This window comes from Canis lupus, chromosome 28 (assembly GCF_003254725.2).
Source record: "Canis lupus dingo isolate Sandy chromosome 28, ASM325472v2, whole genome shotgun sequence".
NCBI classification, from domain to species: Eukaryota; Metazoa; Chordata; class Mammalia; order Carnivora; family Canidae; genus Canis; species Canis lupus.
Window position 1 is genome coordinate 28,582,094 of NC_064270.1, and position 19,535 is coordinate 28,601,628.

The 19,535-nt window shown below is 37.4% G+C and overlaps 1 protein-coding gene across 5 annotated transcripts in view; it reads right to left on the reverse strand.

Annotated features, from left to right (window-relative positions):
* The window catches only part of RAB11FIP2 (RAB11 family interacting protein 2), a 57,732-nt gene that overhangs the window by 10,318 nt on the left and 27,879 nt on the right, over positions 1–19,535 (reverse strand). For 2 of the 5 annotated variants that reach the window (XM_049103044.1, XM_025467374.3), the window contains 3 exons: positions 14,681–14,726; positions 10,538–10,603; positions 4,390–8,787 (listed from right to left, as the gene is read on the reverse strand). In XM_049103044.1, the coding sequence (XP_048959001.1) occupies positions 8,560–8,787; positions 10,538–10,603; positions 14,681–14,726 (340 nt within the window). In that variant the 3' untranslated portion in view covers positions 4,390–8,559. Of the gene's footprint in view, positions 1–4,149; positions 4,275–4,389; positions 8,788–10,537; positions 10,604–10,966; positions 12,841–14,680; positions 14,727–19,535 lie in introns of those variants that run through there. The other 3 variants (XR_004810051.2, XM_025467376.3, XM_025467377.3) reach the window with 3 other exon arrangements.

Genomic DNA, 19,535 nt, shown 5'->3' on the forward strand with positions numbered 1-19,535 from the left:
AAACATAAAAACCCCAACCCAACAACTTTTGCCAGTGTTCAGATGTCTCTGGATCCATTTTACGCAGTTAATGTTCTAGTCGTTATTCCACCGAGGAATAAAAACCAATAAAACGCTCTCCTGCTAGTTGCTCTCCCTCCTACCCCCTTACTTTAGATAATGTTACTTGAACCCAATCACTTGGCGTCTCTAGTAACTGATGCAGGATCTTGCAAGACTTTTCAATTTCATTCTAGATTTTCCTGGAAATGAGAACTCAACCCCGTTCTGAATGTGAAAATAATATAAGCTTTCATAACTCTTTGACAAAATGGTTATAACCAGCAAAGTTACCAAGGTGCCTATTAAATAGCACCTCTCACCTACAGTCATAAGCTGGCTGTGCTTGTGCTATTAAGGTTCACTACCCAATTTCACACACAGTCAGACTTTATTTTACCACAGTCAGTATGCAACTGTGTTCTCGGATTCTTCTCTACACTAGTATCTTTGACTTCAGGTAAAGGCCTCTGTGAGGCAGAGAAGGATGCTGCCCTCCTTGACCAAATGTGGAACAGCCAAGTCACAACAAAAGGAAGGTGCTCTGGCATTTTTGCACGGAGGCCCATATTCTCAGTCACGATCTCAAATCTTACAGCACAAACCAAAACGTCGGATCAATGAATCCATATTTTTATAATGTATCTGCTTTGCGTGATGCATTGTGCTTATCTTCTGAACATTCTACTATATGAAGTGTCATCAAGTATGATACTTGTGGGATCCCTGGGTGGCTCAGTGGTTTAGCGCCGCCTTTGGTCCAGGGTGTGATCCTGGAGTCCCAGGATTGAGTCCCATATCGGGCTCCCTGCATGGAGCCTGCTTCTCCCTCTGCCTGTGTTTCTGCCTCTCTCTCTCTCTCTCTCATGAGTAAATAAATAAAATCTTAAAAAAAAAAAAGGTATGACACTTGAAGACTAAATTTCTTTAAAATACAAAATGTTCATCTCACCAGAAAACTAAAAAAAATAAAATAAAAATAAAAAAAATAAGAATAAAAACCAACAAACAAAACTCCCCAAGATTCACAAATTCAGGACTGGCAAGGAAAGTCACAATAAGTTTTTAAAAAAATTCTCTACAATAAACTACCAAAAAAAAAAAAAAAAAAAGATAGGGGCTCTATCTCAATGGTTCTCAAATTTGAAAGTGAATTTGGAATACCTGGAGGGTTTATTAAAAGAGCATTCTGGGTCCTACCCCCAGAGCTTCCAATTTAGTCATTCTGGAAATGGCTTGAGAATGTGCATTCTGACAAATTCTCAGGTGACAGGGGCATTGGTGCTTTAGGAACAACACTGTAAGAACCAGTGATCTATACTATTCACCTTTCCTGATCTGGCTGGTCAAAAAGTATAGTAGGATTTATTTTATTATTATTTTTTAGTAGAGTAAAATTTTAAATGGCTAATGTACAAAATCAAGCAAACCATGGAACTGACAGCCGTCATATTTTCATTGAAATGTGAATTTTCTATCCTAAAAAAAGCCCATGAAAACACATCAAGTCAATATAAAGTAAGTATTACCAGAAATGGTCACATACCATATGACCTTAACACAGCACAATATTAGGTGCATAACTGATCTCTGGGACACTAAGATTTTTGGCTTTTTGTTTTGTTTTGTTTTGTTTTGTTTTTTGTTTTCTCGGGGGTTTTGGTTGTCTTCTGTTTGTTTTGGTTGTTTCTTAAATAATTGTTAATGCCATATAGTTTTGTAGGTGTTTTAAAGATATTTATTTGACAGAGTGAGTGAGCTAGTGAGCACTTGCAAGGGGAGGGGCAGAGATAGGCAGAGGCAGAGGGAGAAGCAGGCTCCCCAATGAGCAGGGAGCCCAACACAGGGCTCCATCCCAGGACCCTGGAGTTTATGACCTAAGCCGAAGTCAGATTCTTAACTGTCTGAGCCACCCAGGTGCCCCAGGTTTCTTTTTTTTGGGGGGGGGGAGGGAGAACGGGACACTAAGAGTTTTAACACAATTTCTGCCAAAAGGCAAGACCATCATAAATAAGATATTGAAAAATCATAATTACCACAAAAAGAGTACATAGCAGATCCTGAGCTGACATTCTATAAAACGCTCTAGACACTAAAGCAGTGGCCTCTGACTAACTTGGGCTTATCTGTACTGTTTCCTTCTTAAGCAACTGTACATCGGGCCCAGGGGCAGGGCTTGGTTCTTTACTTTAGTAAGATTTAATGAGACCCACCCATTTAGTAACTTTTTAAAAGTACAAAACAATGTTGTTAGCAAGAGACACAAGGTTCCACAGCAGAGCTCTAGAATTTATTCATCTAGCATCACTGAAACTTTATGTCCACCCCACATGCCCCTTGGTCAATCCAATTTTTGATTAAACACAAAATCATTTGTGCGCCGGGTAAAACCACCAGTCTGAATCGCTCTGATGACTTGATGGCACATCAGAAACAGTGACTAGGGATGAGGTCATACACTGGTGGCCCTCAGCTTTTTTTGTTAAAAAAGTGAATTAGTTGCTAGCATTTGGAAATCGTATTTCACATAGAAACCTGTTTTCCTTTTCTCTAGGGAGATCAGGGTTAGCAACCCTGGCCTCACATTCATTTCCATGTGGGCACATAAGCTGGAGCTGAACAGCTGCCGTCCCCTTTTAGTGGGAGAAGTGGGCTCTCCAGATCTGTAATCCCTACTCTGCTACACCTGGCCTGCCTGGTTAAGCTCCATACTTACCTGGCTCTGTTGACTCTGGAGTCTGCAATCCCTGCAGTAAGGCTGTTGCACAAGTAGGAAGTTTCCTGGAAACTGCAAATGACCTGTAGATTTGGTCTCCTATGCTCTCCTGTCACTTGCCTCAGCGTAACAGAACACAAGTAATGTTATAATGGTGAGATCTTTACTTTTTTTTTTTTTGAAGATTTTATTTATTCATGAGAGACATAGAGGCAGAGACACAGGCAGAGGGAGAAGCAGGCTCCCTGAGGGGAGCCCAATGCGGCACTGGGTCCCAGGACCCTGGGATCCTGACCTGAGCCAAAGGCAGATGCTCAACTGCTGAGCCTCTAGGCGCCCCTACTCTGTTCTAATTCATTAGAAAAAAATCGTTTGCAAACTTTGGTACTAATGTTAGTAACAAACTGGACCACATCTCACATTTGACCGCAATACACTTATCACGGAAAACCTTTGATAGAGAAATTTGATTCTGTGCTTCCCAGCGTAAATTCTGCTTCCGGGTATGTCTAACAAATGAAAATTTCACAAATTTTAGGGTAAAAGGAGTAAAACAAGAGAATCAAGCATTTCTAGTTCACATAATTATAGGTTCCTCAAAATGTTGCTGGTATCCCTGTACGAGCATAAAAATGTGAAAGCATGACATTCATGTTAGCATGTAAGATTATTTGGGAGGAAAAAATGTAGAATGCTAGGCGTCCAGGTCACAAGAGATTACCCTGACAAACTAAACAAACATTCCTGAGTCGGGCCTTGCATCACAACAGATCTTACGGGGGAAATGGCCACTTTAATGATAACACGTCCCTATTCCCAAATTACCCCACATATCTGTGTCTCAGTAGACTAAGGAAACATAAATGTGGGGGAGAGGCAGAAAGGGGAAAATCTAGAGAACAGGAAGACGTTCTGGCCTGCAGAGAAAGCTCTTGCTCCAAGTGTATATGATTTATGTCCCCAACTGCTACATATGGATCACATCTCCCGATGTGGATCATACAACTGCCTGAGACGCTGCCATCCAGATCCACTCCCGAGCCTCTCCACACTGGCCTCCTGCAGCCAGCACCTGGATGGACAGGTGTACCCAGGGACCGCTGGGCTGTGAGGGCGGAGGGGGTGAGGGCTGAGCGACTCCTTCATGAGTGGGACAAGAAACGGTGAGAAGTGCTACAGGTTTGCCAATTCTAGAGTTTCACAAGCAGATTTTTTCATTAGTTGTCTTAAATGTCCTCTGAATGCCTAAGCGGTCCTCACAGGGTGGTTGTGAGGTGTAAATGAAATAATGCATAAATAGAAAACATTCTGGATTGACTTTAGCCTCTACCCAAATACTCAAATGTCATTTTCTACCCCAACCAAAGCTCCAGCCCTCGGAAGGGGTGTCTTACACATGGAGGGCGTTCACATCTCTGTTGAAGCATGTCACTCCCAAGGGCCTGGAAACCACTCTCTGAACGACTTTTCGAAACTACTTTCATAGGGAAGTGAGTCTGCAGGTCTTACGATACACCGGCTGCAATACATCAAAGAAGAGGCATCCTACATATTTTTCAAAGACAAGCAGGACTCATGTACAAATGCATGCATCGTGCAGTCTTATCTGCAACAAGAAATCACTGACAACTGAATTAAGATTAAACACTTTAATCAACTATAATAAATTGATAGTTATATATTATATAAAAATTCTGATTCATGCATCAGATTACATAAATTATACAACCGTCACATTATGCAATGCTTACAGACTTTTGGGTTCGTACCTGCAAGAATGTATACAAGTTACCAGAGCATTTTACTTAATAGGATGTAATACTCTTCAGTTATAAATAATGCTTATTATCTTTCAAGTACCTGCTAAATATATATACACTTCTAGATCTGCAGCATTTTTTTTTTGTACCTCAAAATACAAACCACCTGGAAGCTTCAAAGATTAATAGGTCCAATGTATCATTTTTTACAGACTTCCATTCCATTTTAAGAGTGGAAATTTTCGACACAGAAAATAAATGAAATAAAATGTCAACTCTAGTTTAATGCTTGAAAGCTTCTACACTTCTTATTAAATACATCAGAAAACCCTTCATATGCAGATTAATTAGTTAAGGTGCTACCTATTGCATATTAAATACTTCCAATGATTGCATCTGGATTATTAAAGTTATAAATCTGTGAAAACGGGGGCTTTCGATGTGTGCTGACAGACCCTTACATCTCCATGAACCAGCGGCACTGTGGTCCTTTACCTCTTACTTCAAAAGGATCGAGTGAATGAGCATGCTTTATACTTCACTTACACACACACACATACATACACGCACGCACGCGCGCGCGCACACACAACACCTACCATATCTATAAGACGTATGAGTACATGGACATCAAAAAGTTTCTGCTTGAATTACAAATCCAAAGTAGTTTGCTTCTCCTAAAAGGCTACAGAGGAAAATAAAAGCTCTAGTGTAACAATTACTAGATACATTAAAGACAGCAGGTTTTTTGTTTTTGTTTTTGTTTTTAAGATTCTCTTTGCTCAAGAATAAGCACCCTTGTGGGGGTGGTAGGTGGTGGTGGAGGGGTTGTGAGGGTGGAGGAGTAGGTGAAGGGAGGATGTGAGGAAAGCAAGTCTGTCACTAATGAGCTGAGTTTTACTTAGGTTTCCATTCATGAAATCCTTTTAAATACAAGGCAACATTTTCACAGCTGGAAAATTACAACAAAATCTTCATTTACTGCCAAAAGCAATAGATGTAGTTATGCCTAATCTAAGGATAATACTACATTCATGGGAGGATGGCAAAACTAGGTTCAATGCACAATATAGCAGCAAAAAGCAATACTCAAACATTTTTCATGAATGGGTGACAAGTCACTTTATATACAATTCTAAGATATAACCCTGGTATTTGGTAAATGAAACTCGAAGCCTAAGTGGTAGGACAGTATATTCAATACTCTCAAAGCCAAATTTTAGAACTGGAAGGGGAAATGGTTGTAAAACAATACTGTTTTGAAAATAATAGCAGAAATACTTTAATCAGTAACAGAGATAGGTTAGCTTAAGATAGGTTCAGGATAAATATTGATTCTGCGATTTAAAAAAATTCTCTTACAATGGGAATATTCTTCAGCATGCATTGTTTTAAGCCTAAAAGCAAAATGTTTTAAGTCTACTGTGCTGTGTGCATTATTTAATGAGTGCATGTCTTTTATTTCTATTTCTAAACTACTAACAAAATATGCCATTAGAATATCTGAAAGTTACATTTTGGAGAAATTAACTGAAGGTGATTTTTTTGGCTTTTTTCCCCCTATAATGCAAGAAACTAAAATTACTCTGTTTGCACTTCTGTCCAAATACAGGAAACACAGACATGTGTACTTGAGAATTCATTTTTACTTTTTGGTTTGAGTGTTTTATGTGGACCAATTATGAAAACATGTAATACGTTTGACTCTAGGTCATGAGCGGAAGTTCATAAACGTTGCAGAACATTTTCAGGCAGTGACAAGTGCAGATTCAGATTTCAGTACAATTCTTGTCTCAGATTGAAAGATAAAAATATTGATTCAGTTATAACCAAATCATTCACGTCTGATAAATCTAATCCTTAACAGTCTCATCCTGGTGTGGAGCCTCTCCTTAGAAATGAATTTCCTCATAAAAAGAATAGTAGTATTTGAACAATACTTTATAACGAATTCTATTTACATAAAACATATCCCCAATATAAAACTGACATCTTGGTTCATTTTATAAAGAACAAATTTGGCCGAAGCATATTAAAATATCTCCAGATAATCTGTCATAATACTGAAAACGCATGGATATTAGTATTTTAAAAAGTATAAGAAGAGTTTCAGTTATACCAACAGAAAAAAAGTGCTAAGAATTTTGTAATATTTAATAACATATTAACTAAAAATGGCACCCTGTTAGAAAATAATAATTACTAAGACCTCAAATGAGAAAATAGCATTCTAAACCAGATTTTAAGGTTTACTACAGAAATTTATAAATGGAAAAAAAAAGTTGGTAAAAGATGTTTTTCCTTCTCCACTTCATTTAAAAAAATTATTCAATTTTTTGTATTTAGGAAAAGTTCTCAGAATTTCAAAATGTATGCTCTCATAGGAAAACTAAAGAAACTCAGAAAATACAAACGAGCAATTTTAGCTCATGAATATACACTTGGCCAAGTATTATCTGATTCAAAATATTAAAATGAGCAAAACTATTCTGCTTTGTACTGAATTTTCAATAAAGTCTGTGGAGAAAAATATTAGACAAAAATGCAGTTCATTAAAAGCCTGGAGAATACATGTCTCCATATACAGGTGAATTTTTCCATTTAAAACCAGAGACACGGATTCAGTGTTTCATAGTAAGTATTTTAGATTTTTAAGGGAAAAAATAGATGATTAGTAATATTTTCGTACCATTGTTTTCACTTTACATTCCAGGCTAATTCAGTACAAATATATCAAGATAATTCACGCAAGTGCCTGATATTTTGGGGGTGTGGATTTTATAAAAAGAGTGTACATATAATTTTGTAATTAACCAATTCTTAAGGGTGGCCGAAGAATAGTAGATAGTGCCATGCGAGTGAAGTTCTGTTCCAAGAATTCACTCCTCCTTCAATGGCTCTTATTTTGGTTCAAGACCCAAATGCAACCATCTGTTCTATTATTTATGTAACTTGAAACCAAGCCGAATTCTTCATTCCTAAAATTTGCCCATTGCTTTGGGTTATCAGGCATCAGACGATCACCTACTTTTTTTCCCTTAGAATTACTTTCAGATCTAACTTCCTAATATTTTCTTTGCTAGGGATTTAAGGGCATTCAGAATCTCAACAAAACAGACTATATTAGCTTCTCTTCTACTTACACAGAATTCAAGTGTTAAGATAAAAAATTCACTCAAGAAATTCGTACTCTTGTGACACTAGTCAAGTTTCCTATAACATGTCATGCTTTGAAAAAAAAAAAAACAAAAAAACCCAAAACCCTTTGGATCATTCCTTTGAGAAAAAGAGCAAACATCTGATGCTGGAATAATATATAGGAGCAGCTCATTTTGAAACGAAGATTTGCCAAGTCAAGAGTGATCTGAAGCAGCTTCCCTATAACAAACTGTGCTAGTAGCAATGATGATTTGTTCTGCATCGATAGAGCACACATAGATTTTCAAATTAAGAAACTGGTATCCTAATTTTAGAGGCAATCAGTTGTTTTTAAATGTTCTAAAAACACATGTATCTATGAGGTATATGCATGTATTTTATATACAAAGATACATGAACATACATTCATGTACATATATATGCATATAAAATATGAACTTTTTTTTTTTTTAGTGTTATACTGAACGGTATTCCTGCAGCTAATTATGTCTACAAACGGACTTCTGAGAAACCAGCTACAGCATCAATTCTGCTTTATGAGCTCTATTCCTGAGGAATAATAAGTCACATCCTTCTGAAGCTGTCCCTAGGCCTATGGCAGGTTAGTAGCCCAGTGCCAGCACCTAAGTGAATCCTAAAGAACTGCTTATTCATTGGGAATCTTGCCTGTTTTCACTTTAAATGTTTAAATTGTTTAGCTCACTTCAGAGGTCACTCTTGATGGTCCCTGCTAATATTTACAGGTAAAATAACTTTTTGCAATGGAGTGGAGTATGTAATGAAGCCTGATAATGTAGTTTCTTGCAGTGCCAAGATTTTCTGCTTTCTTTTGCTCTTTCTTCTTTCCTTTTTGCCCCTCATCACACATGTCGTACAACTGGCTTATTAACTGTTGGCGAACTTGCCAGCCTTCCTGGATGGTTCGTATGGCACTCTGAGGATACTGGGTGTTTCCTCCATGACCCTGACGAGGAGATTGTCGATGTAGTCCTCGAGTTCCCGGATGTGCGTGTCTTTCCTCCTGAGGAGCTCCTTGTGCTTCACGAGCTCCTGTAGGACCTCCTCATAGGTCAGACCACGGTACCCTGCAGTGGCATCAAAAGGGTTGCTGTCCTGGAGCAGGAGAAAGATGGGTCATTTTAGGAGACAGAACATGGCAGTGGGGGGCAAGTTAAGAATGATTTTGAACTTCAACTTTTGATTTTTCAAATTATGATCAAGCTTCTTCTGTGCCCTTGCCTAGAACCAAGACAACAGTTCACACCATGGCTGGCCAGTCCTGAGGCAAGAACTAGGGCAGGTGCACCATAGCCTTGACTGTAATTCTAAATCCTTCTAGAACCATGTTTTACATTGTGGACAATGTCCTCATATATGAAATTGACTATATCATTTAGGACTAAGTGAAGAGATAAACTGTTATGTAACACATATAATTAAAAGAGGTAAAGACTAAAGATCTCTAAGAGTCTACACTTGGAAAAACTCTAGGAAGCTACTGAGAACTATACATTTGGACAATGGCTTAGCCTTCATGGAACTGCTGCTGATGGACTATGGTTTAATGTTATGACTCTGGCTTTTGACTGAAGATGATTCCAAGAAGCAGTGGTGTCAAGTGTGCTTCTCCACTTTACTATGATATGTTCAAAGCATTCAGGATTAAATCAATGAGCAGCCTTGTAAGAAGCCCCATGGGAGTAGCTTCTGTTATAATTTAGAGGCAAACAAAGCTTTTTCTCCCCTGAGTAACCAGTCTAATTCCTCCTCCTAAGTGCTAATACCTATATAACTTATTTCCCTTTTTGCCCTGGTCATTAAGAAACTCAGAATTCACCTACAATCATGTTAAGTAAACTCAGGATTAGTATATCTGCATTCTCTCCTTTCACTTATCTACTTATTTTGCTAATAAGCTTATTCTATCGATGAATATCCTTTCTTACACAAAAATAATAATAAACTAAATGGAAAAAGACATTAAAGCAATTCATTTTTATTACAAATCAGTCTAATATTAAAAGAAAAAATATCTGTCAGAAATTTAATCAAAACAGCACTGGAACATCATCCACGGTGTATAGGATTTAGAGTTTTCATTATATGAGATAGAACACACAAATATTAAGGAGCAACCTTTATGCCTTTTTATACATAGTTCTATCCTTAAAACTCAACAACTTAGAAATGGTTTTTATCACTTTCTTTCAAAACTTTTGCATCTGGCTTTAAGGAAAATAAACCCTAACACTGAGGAAATCGGTCTTGCTCTTAAGGAATAATTGTAGGTAATCTATTTCATGGAGGATGGAGAACAGGGACTAGGAGGTGAATGCAGAAAGGCCTTTCTCTCTCTCTTTTTCATCAGATTACATTTGTCTTTATGCATTTTCAGGATTTACTTATTTGACATGCATCTAGTGCTCAGCGGGGAAAGCCAAAGTGTCACTTTTTACAGGTGCCTTGACTTTGCCATCCAGAGAAACACCTGAAGTACAGATATCAATTTGATGTTTACGTTCCCAAAGTCATTCCCTTCCCTAGGACAAAGGGAAAAATTCAGGACTGATAATTGCCCCAATCCCATGGAATCTCTCATGTTCTATAAAGAAGATAGAGCTCACGCCAGGTCTTCAGGGACTCTGCCGAGAAGAAGTGGCTGACGGGCATCCCAAGCAGTGGGCTCTGCTTGTTTAAAGGAGGAAAGAGGGTTGAAGGCACAGTGGAGTCAGGAGCAGGTGATCAGGGCAGAATGGTGGCTGGAGAGCAAGGTTCAGGGCATGGTCTGGGGAGGCTGAGATGGGAGGTTTCAACAGACCCTCAAGGATACTGGAGGCTATTGTTAAAGGACTTTCAGACTTACTGCAACAGGAAATAGGAAGCCACTGATGGTTTCTAAACAGGGGCAGGATGGGACTGGGGTGAAGTTCTAGGAAAAGTAAAATGGCAACAGTAAGTAGGATCATTTGGAGGGGCTGAGAGTCGTTGTCAAGCTACTGAAACATTAAAGACAAGTTAATAAAAGCCTCCACCAGATTAACAGGATGAAGAGAGGGGATGCCAATGGAAAGTGAGCTTACATTCTATATGATTATATTTAAAACAACTAATTTTAGTATTAGAAACTGGGAACAGATGCAACTTTAGCAGCTGTATTATCTTTGTCCCTCAAAAGCATTTAAGAATATTGCTTTATCACAACTCTGGACACAAGTGTTGGTTTACATTTTCTTCTCTTTCAATCTTTCATAATAGTAAGAGTATACACACACACATACACACGCACAAACAATTCACGTATTTACTAATTTATTTAATTGGTCATGAACAGTTTAAAGATATAAAACTTACAATTTCCTAGCCACATTCTTATTAAACATTTATTATATTAAGCAGATTTCTGTAGAAAAGATAAGACACAGTATTGAGGTAAGTACATTTTTAAAATTTATTAAAAATCAGCTAAACTTTCTTACTGTAACCTAAGTAATTCTGCATAGATTTGAGACAGATACCGGTCCAGGCCTCACTTCCCTTATCTGATAAATGAGATGTTCTCCACGGTTCCTTTCAACTCTAAAATTTCCTGGTCTACAAAGTAATTTTTTTTCTGAACTGCATTTTAGAAAAGTAATAACATCCAACTAATACGATTTCATTTATCTAATAAAATGTGTACGGAAAAATAGGTGTTCTTGTGTGAATTGCAGTGGTTAATGAAATCGAACTAAATGGGCTTCATTACTGACTAGTTGACTGTTTTATGTGTTTTCTTGGTTTAACATAGTAACACTAACTCTCTCTAATCTTAATCAAATTACACATATATGAACTGATTTCTCCAAACTAATTAAATGATGATACAGTTAGCAAATAATTTATATTGTTATATTTAACAACACACCAGTACTAATTTGAATTGAAGATAATGTGATTGAAGCTTTTAAAAAAAAAAAAAATTCATTGCTGTAAAGACAATGAGGATGAAAGACGTGTGGAAAAATTCTTATTCTGACATATGCAGTTTACATTATTGCTATGATATGAATCAATCTAACAATTTAATCTCTCAAAATAATTCATTATCATCCCAGGATACTGTTCAATGCTTTAAAGCCATAATCTAGAGTAGAGAAGCCATTATTTGGCTTATATTTCCCTTCACAACCATGTAATACTTATATACAGACAGATTTCCTGGAAATACATTTCTGACCTTTCCAGTACATTTTCCATTTGTCCTTTTATGTGAAAATTTTCCCCCAAATTTCTGCATCAAGTTTCTAGGCAGGAAAACATCTTAGAAACACATGTACTATAAACTATATTCTGGAAAAGAATATAAAATAATTAAAAACAGTTTTGTGCTTAGTTCCAGATTTTATCTCATATTTGAAAAGCAATTATTTAATCCTTCTAATTTTAGGCGTAAGATTCTCCAACTGACTGACATACTCAATACATATGTACATATGTACATATGTACCGCCCCTTCTGTTGATATAGTTCCCAATAAACTAATAAAGATTAATATTAATCCATAGAATAGGAAATTAAACCATTTTCTGGTCACAAAAATTATTTTGCTTGAAGAAGAAAACTCTCAAGCAAATACAAAAATCACTTCTTTTTCCAAAAGATACTTCTATAATACTGTTCTTGGAAGAACTTCTGAAACTGAGAAACCTCCAAACTGGTAGAAACTCAAATGACCTACAGTGGGACTCCGGAGGACTCGGTATTTACTCCCCTGGCACTCTGCACAGATAGCACATGTGTTTTTAAGATGTCTTGAATTTCAATGTAAATTTGTTTTCTCTCTTCTCCTTTCACAACCAATCCTTTGTCATTCCAGACCGAACCTCGGCTAAAAATTGCCATACACAGATATCAGAAAATAGGGAGTAGGTGAGAGATTGGTTAGAATTATTACATGAAGTTTCCTAATTTTCAAGAACAGAGTTGTACAGAAGACTTCAGAGAATCACTAGTGATCTATTTTTACTTCACACATAGCCTAGCCTTTTAAACTAGGAAATGTATATTTTTTGCGATATTTAAATTTCAACAAAAGCAAATTATCAGGATTCAAAATAACTGGAGATTTAAAGACAGGTTGTCCTGGTAACCAAATCTTGGTGGGGTACTAACTGACATCCAAGGCAGCTAGAGGAGAGAGAGAGAGATAAGATGAAGGCTTGGCATTCTCTGATCATCTCATTATTGTTCTAATGAGGAACTTTGCTCTGGGAATATCATCTCAGCTACTTTCACATCTTTTGTCCTACTGCCTTCATCTCCCTTTCAGTTCTTAATTAGGCCTTAAAGAGCTCGCACTGCCCTTTCAACTGGCTACTGCTCCTGTTTAAACACTGTGCTTTCACAGACAGGTGTTGGCATTAGCATGTAAGACATACAAACTTAATTACAAAATACTACGTCCAGAAGGGGAAAAAAATAACTTGGTGGATGGCTATTATTGGAGAACTTAATGTAAATTACTTCAAACATCTTATAATCTTCAACATAAAAATTGCTCAAATACTTTTCCTCAGTAACGCTCTGTAGAAGGGATGAGCTTTCTCCTCTTAATTGTATCCTGCAGTAAATTAACAACACCTAGTAATCCTTTCACTGTCATTTAGAATAGTTAGTATTCCAGAGAAAAATAATCACACATCAAGGATTCTTTTATCACCTTTAAATCCCTTAACTAAAACAATTTTCACATTTTATTTCTTTAAAGAATTCTAAGGATGCTTTTACAGCAATAAATTACAAGATTGGGAAAAGTACATTTACAAGCACAGAGAAATTGTAATTAAGGTGACTTCATAAACAATGGCTGCACATTAGATCGATTTTTTGATGTTGCATTTTGTTTGAGATTAAGTAACCGCCTGATAGAATTCATTTTACTATCTGATCAAAGGCTGACTTCATATATTCTGACATTTCTCGCCAGACTGCCATATTCTAAAGACTTGAGTATTTATGAAACATCAAAACTTATAAATCATTTACATAAAACAGCAAAAACGCAGTACAAAGTCCTCTGCTTCTATAATGTTTTCTACAATTTTAAGTACAAATAACTACATTTAGAAAGGTTTATACACCACACCACAGTGACTTCTAGGCATTTCTATCACATCATAGAAAAATTGATATGTTATTGCTTTAAAAGATTCTTATTCTACATCTGGATCACACACACTTTAGGGACAGATGGTTCAAACAGCAACCACCAGCCTCTTGGAATAAAGGCTCTATTTCTGTTATTCAGTGAGAAGTCAGTTTTCTACCAAGAACATGTGCCCATATTTTTGTAAAGTAACTTACTCTCTAGGTTTGATGCATTTAGAATTGACTGTGGACGCAGTGGAACTCTGAACAATCAAACCTGGACTTCAAATAATAATAAAATGAAGTTGAGATATCTGAATAGTCCTTGCAAAATCTGTGAGTTAATGCAGTTGGTCGCTTCCAAGTCTGTTAATATATTTGGTTTTGTTCTGACTAAGAAGGTAAGTGTCCTAAAGGCTCTTTCAAAGCCTTTCCTGGTTAACTAGATCTCTTGCCAGGATGCTTTTCCCATTGTTGGATGTTAACAAGGCAGTTTTATTCTTTGATTTTTGCCACAACAACAACAAAAAAGGTTCATTTTCTCCACATGCTCTTATTTCATAACTATAATGTTGACCTTGACACACAACTTTCACATTAATTTTAAAAGTCTGTAAACAAAATATGTGGATTCTAAATTGGCTTTAATTAGAACTATAATATTTGCTTGAATTTCTATAGATTATAGAGTTGCACACCCTATCGTATATAGAGACAAAGTTGGAATTTTGCTTTTCTTTCTCCCCCACACTACCACATTAAACTACAATCCAAAGGTAACTCGGGGATTCAGGATGAAGGTCTTTTTAAAAATGTATGCCAGAAGGAAGGCCAGCTTGTGGCTTCTTTTCTGAAATGCACTAGCCCCTCAGCAACTTACCGGGATTTTCCTGAGGTCCTCATTGCTTGTTGGATTCATATGAAAACTAAGGAACAAAGGACAGACACAAATGTTAAAAGTGTATCGCACGGTCCACGTGGTTGAGGAAACATAAAAACAGAACCTTTCTAACCTTTTAAAGTCCTAAATCACATGGATGAATGAAACTTAATCCAGGATGCAGGAGAAAAACAATACTCACTCAACCTTCTAAAGCATCTACAATTTTAAACTCTAAAGGAAAGCCCTCCGGTTATTATCAGAACTGAAGAACTGTACCTCTAAATACAGGGTTTCTGAAGATCTTTAAATGTAAGTGATTTTACCCTGCAAGATAGTTTACAGAACTGAATTTTATCACATTATATACATGCACTCACTCACCTTAGACCCTTCAGATATATAGACTGTGGAGAATCCAATAAATTTAAGTTGGAAAGACTGCAGAATACCAGTTAAAGCAATCTTTTTTTTTTTTAAAAAAAAAAAAAAAGTATACAGGTATTAGAAAAATTAACTTTTAAACACAATCCTATCAATGAGAATGAATTCAGAGTTGTATGAACTATTGCTGCCATTAATGTGATTTCTAAGAAAGTGGTCTCCAAAGATTTAAATATCCAAATGGTCTAAAATACAATGGATTTCTTCCATGCAGAGAGTCAGAGAACATCACAGCCGAATGCTATAATCGTTTCCTTCTTTGAAACATGTCCATTAGGAAGGGACTGCAACCAAAAAGAGGCTAAACTTCAAAGTCATCTGATGAGTAAATATTTCATCATTGCCATTCAAGTTTAACTTTTACCTGGCACTTAAGAGTACTGGACATTAGAGCCTCGACAAAGCATTACTGTCCTAGGAACCTTTTTGTCCCCCTCCCCTCCCAAAAAGACTTAACTGTAAAATGGACAGTTTTCTCATTATCTGTGCTTTTTCAGCCTAATAATTGAATCTTTTGAAAAAAATTCACTTTTATGATGTTTGACGGTGTGGCTGCAAAGTCCAAACACCAACTGTAACAGCTCAACAATCTCTACTCCTACAGGTACCTGTCCCAAGCTGTAAAACCACACACACGTTCATGTACCTGCACAAGAGAATGCCCCACGTGTCCAATATTTCATTTGTTATGACTAAGATTTGTAGTATGAGCGTTCTGAACTGACTGCTGACTTTTACTAGCTAGAACTCTGTGGATAAATTATTTCAGGAGAGCTGGGTGACACAGAAGAGGAGATGAAAACATGTTTTAAACACCCACAGATGAACACCCCATCAGCAGGCTGATGCAGCTGACCCATTTCCTCATTCACGGTCTTTATGGTGTCCTGTATGGTTCCAGGCTAGAGTCAGTGTACCAGCTCTCAGGAGCCTGACAAAAGAGCGGCTTAAAATAAATTAACAAAAATAAAATCCAGAAAGCCATGATCACATGGCACACCTAGGCCTGGAGTGCCATTGAAGCAGCTGCTAACATATGTGGTCCCTGTCCTCCTTGATTTCCAGTCCAAGGCAGTCATCATCAGGTTAGTCCCCAGGGCCTAACCTCTCCTGGCTATCATCTCCTGGCCCATTGTTTTCTAACAGTCAAGAAGGAACATCCTGCTGCATGTCTCTCCATCCAAATGACAACATGATTTATACTCAGGTCTGCAGTACACCAACCACAGTGGTTCAAGGAGAAAAGTGACTCACAGGCCCCCAGGGCCAACGGGCGTGAATTCAAATCCAGACTCTGCCCTAATATTGCTGTGTGACCCTGAGCAAGTCACTTAACTTTGTGTCATCTGTCAAATGGGGATGGCAACACTCCCTGCCTATGAGACTACTATAAGATGAAATGAGTCAACAACATGTAAAACATTTAGCACAGTGACTAACAGAACATGTTCAGTAAATTATTTTATTTAAGAAACATTTACATAGCACTTAGACTGTGCCAGATACTATTCTGAGCACTTTACCAAAATTAACCCATTTAATCTTGATCACCCATAAGGTAGGTAGGATTTTTCATTTTCAGAGTAAGGAAACAAGTCACAGAGAGGTTTGGTAGCTTGAGTGTGGCCATACGGTCAGGAAGAGGTGGGGGGAAGGTGTCTGGCTCTAGAATCTGCCCTCCTACCTGTGACACACAGCCCCTTGGCCTGCTCTCTGCACACAGATCTTAGTGAGCCCTGGCTGCACTGCTGAAGCCCTGAACAGACAGGACACATGGATTACTCAGAAAATAAAATACCATCTCATTCTGAGGTGCACATGCAGAGCTGCACCCCTGGAAGGAGGAGAGCATACTCAAGAGTCTAATTTTTAGATCACATGGAAGAAGGCAATGTCCCATCACAGCAGTTAGCTAAGGATGGCCAAAGTCAAGGAAAAAGTAGGATTTAAAATTACATGAAGGGTAGGTTTGGCAGAGAAGGAGGGCTCTGCAAATAGACACGTGGCCTGGGGCTTCGAGACACCGAAGAGACTAGAACATGAGGTCATGGGTGGGAAGCAGCCCTTAAAGGCTCTTGATGCAAAACTTGATGCAAAAGATGGGACTCTTGGACCCGATCCCTCAGAGCAGTGGGCAAGTTTCTGACCAACTTAATCTTCTTTTACAAATGCTATTTAGACAATTCATGTCTGGTAGCATAACCCATACCCATTAACAATTGACAGTAATGATCACTGGATGAGTATCATCAACAATATGATGACTGTGTAAATATCATTCTACGTCTCAGGAAGAAATTAGTGACCTGACAAACAGAAATGCCAGCGTTACATTTATCATAATGAAATTTTTAGAAAACAGACGCCAAGGACACAGTTTACCAAAATCACAAAACTACCAATATGTAACATCCAGTAGCTTTAGCCTCTGGAAATAAAGAACAGCTCAGTGACAGCCTGAAAAATGTCTGCAAAGTCTCAAGAATGCTGAAACCACAAAGGTTGCACACTGGAAGGGGAAAGGGTGTCGTGCGCGGCAAGCCCCAGCTCCCCCATTATCACTGCCAGCAGAGCACAGAGCAGAGCAGAGAGAGGGCTCTTGCTCAGGGCATTGTCTGCAATCTAAAGGCACAGCCCCTCCCTTGTGGTCGGCTTTATTTTCACACACTGACGTGTCAAACACAGGACACAGTCAGTCATTCATGGCTGCCTTTTTTGATCTGTCCTGAAGGGGGGAAAAAGAGTTAACTGAACTGGATTGAATTAGCTTGGTGAAAAAATAAAATGTCTCTATTTATCGAAGTGTGGCACCAATTTGTGTTATCTTTCTCTTTGGACTGCTGTCCTCCTGTCAGACAAGATATCGAATAATACAGTCTGACTGCTCAACTAAGTTGTTGACAGGTTAAGGGAAATGGTGTTTTTAATCAGGTGTAAGATAAACTTGGACATGCTCCTACTGAAAAAGTCTATATACAAACTTTAACTTCATGATTAAAAAAAAATTAGTTTGAGAAATCAAAACTGAAAGAGTTTGGGGGTGACAGAGAACTTTAAAGCAAACTTTAAACGGATGAAAATATTTTAAGTTCCTACTTTCAAAAATATCTTAAGCTAAGGTATTTTACCTTAACATTCTAAAGTTTGTAGGAAGAAACTGATTTTTTACAACATATTTACAACAAATTTTCAAGAATTTTTTTCCAAGTAAACTCTAATTTATAAGTTTGAAGTGAATACCACTCAAATATATTTCAAGGAATCATTAGTTATCTCTTACATAACATCATTTATTAATTTATTTTGAAATTAAAATAAATACTGAGTAAAGAAATAACTGGGGAGGACTTGAAACTGTCCTAACATATCTGCTTTGGACCAGTCTTCCACAGATAGGCCAGAAAGGCCAAATAATCTTTACAACCTCCGAATCATTCAAGCACTTGGCACCAATCATTTTCTTCTTCACCCTTCCTTTTCTCTAACAAATACATTCTTTTGGAACAAGAATATCTAAGAGTAGAGACTGTTGAGAATTAAAAATGTATAAAGTGCTTGTCAAGAAAAAAAAACCCCACAGAAGAACAAAGATCTATTAAATCTGATTAACTGAGAGTAAGACAATGCAAACTGTAAATTCCTGACTCTAGGACCTTAAATCTTTCAGTAAGAAGTCATGTAACAATGCTTGAAGCTCTTCTGGAGGCATTTAAAAACAAGTATTATTTCATCTTCCATAATATCTCTTTCCAAACCCCATCATTGCTGAAATTATGAAGCTAAATACATTTCTGGCCTACACCTTGATCCATTTTTGTATTCAAGAAGTGAATTCAAGTTATTTGCAAAATCCAGGAGGTGGATTTCCAGCCCCACCTGGCTGGAAGGGGAAAAAGAAGGAAGAGGGTGGGTAGTAGAGGAGTAACTTTCTCAAACAACATTCAATTTCTTATTGTGTATGGGAAGTAAGTATAACTTCAAACTATCACAGAAGAACTTCTAAGATCATTTTCAAATCATACCATCCTATTGATTTCCCTGTTTAACTGTGAGAGTAGGCACTAGAGACCCAGGCCTTCACTTTGGTGACGAATGTAGTTGGGAGAAGACGACAACATAACATAAAACTTTGCAATGAATCTGAAAAAAGCAAAAGAAAAAAATACCCCACTTACAGTGAAGAAAGTGTATAATTCTTTATCATTACAAATAATAATGATAGTATGCCTTATAGCAAATGATATTTTATTGACTTTAGCTGTGGTACCAGGCACCTTTCAGAGCACTCTACATGTTAACTTACTTAATTCTTGTAACGTGCTGTTTTTACTTCCATTTACAGAAGGGGAAAGATGCACAGAGAGGTTAAGCAGCTTACTCAAGGTAACACAGTTATTAAGTGGCAGGGTCA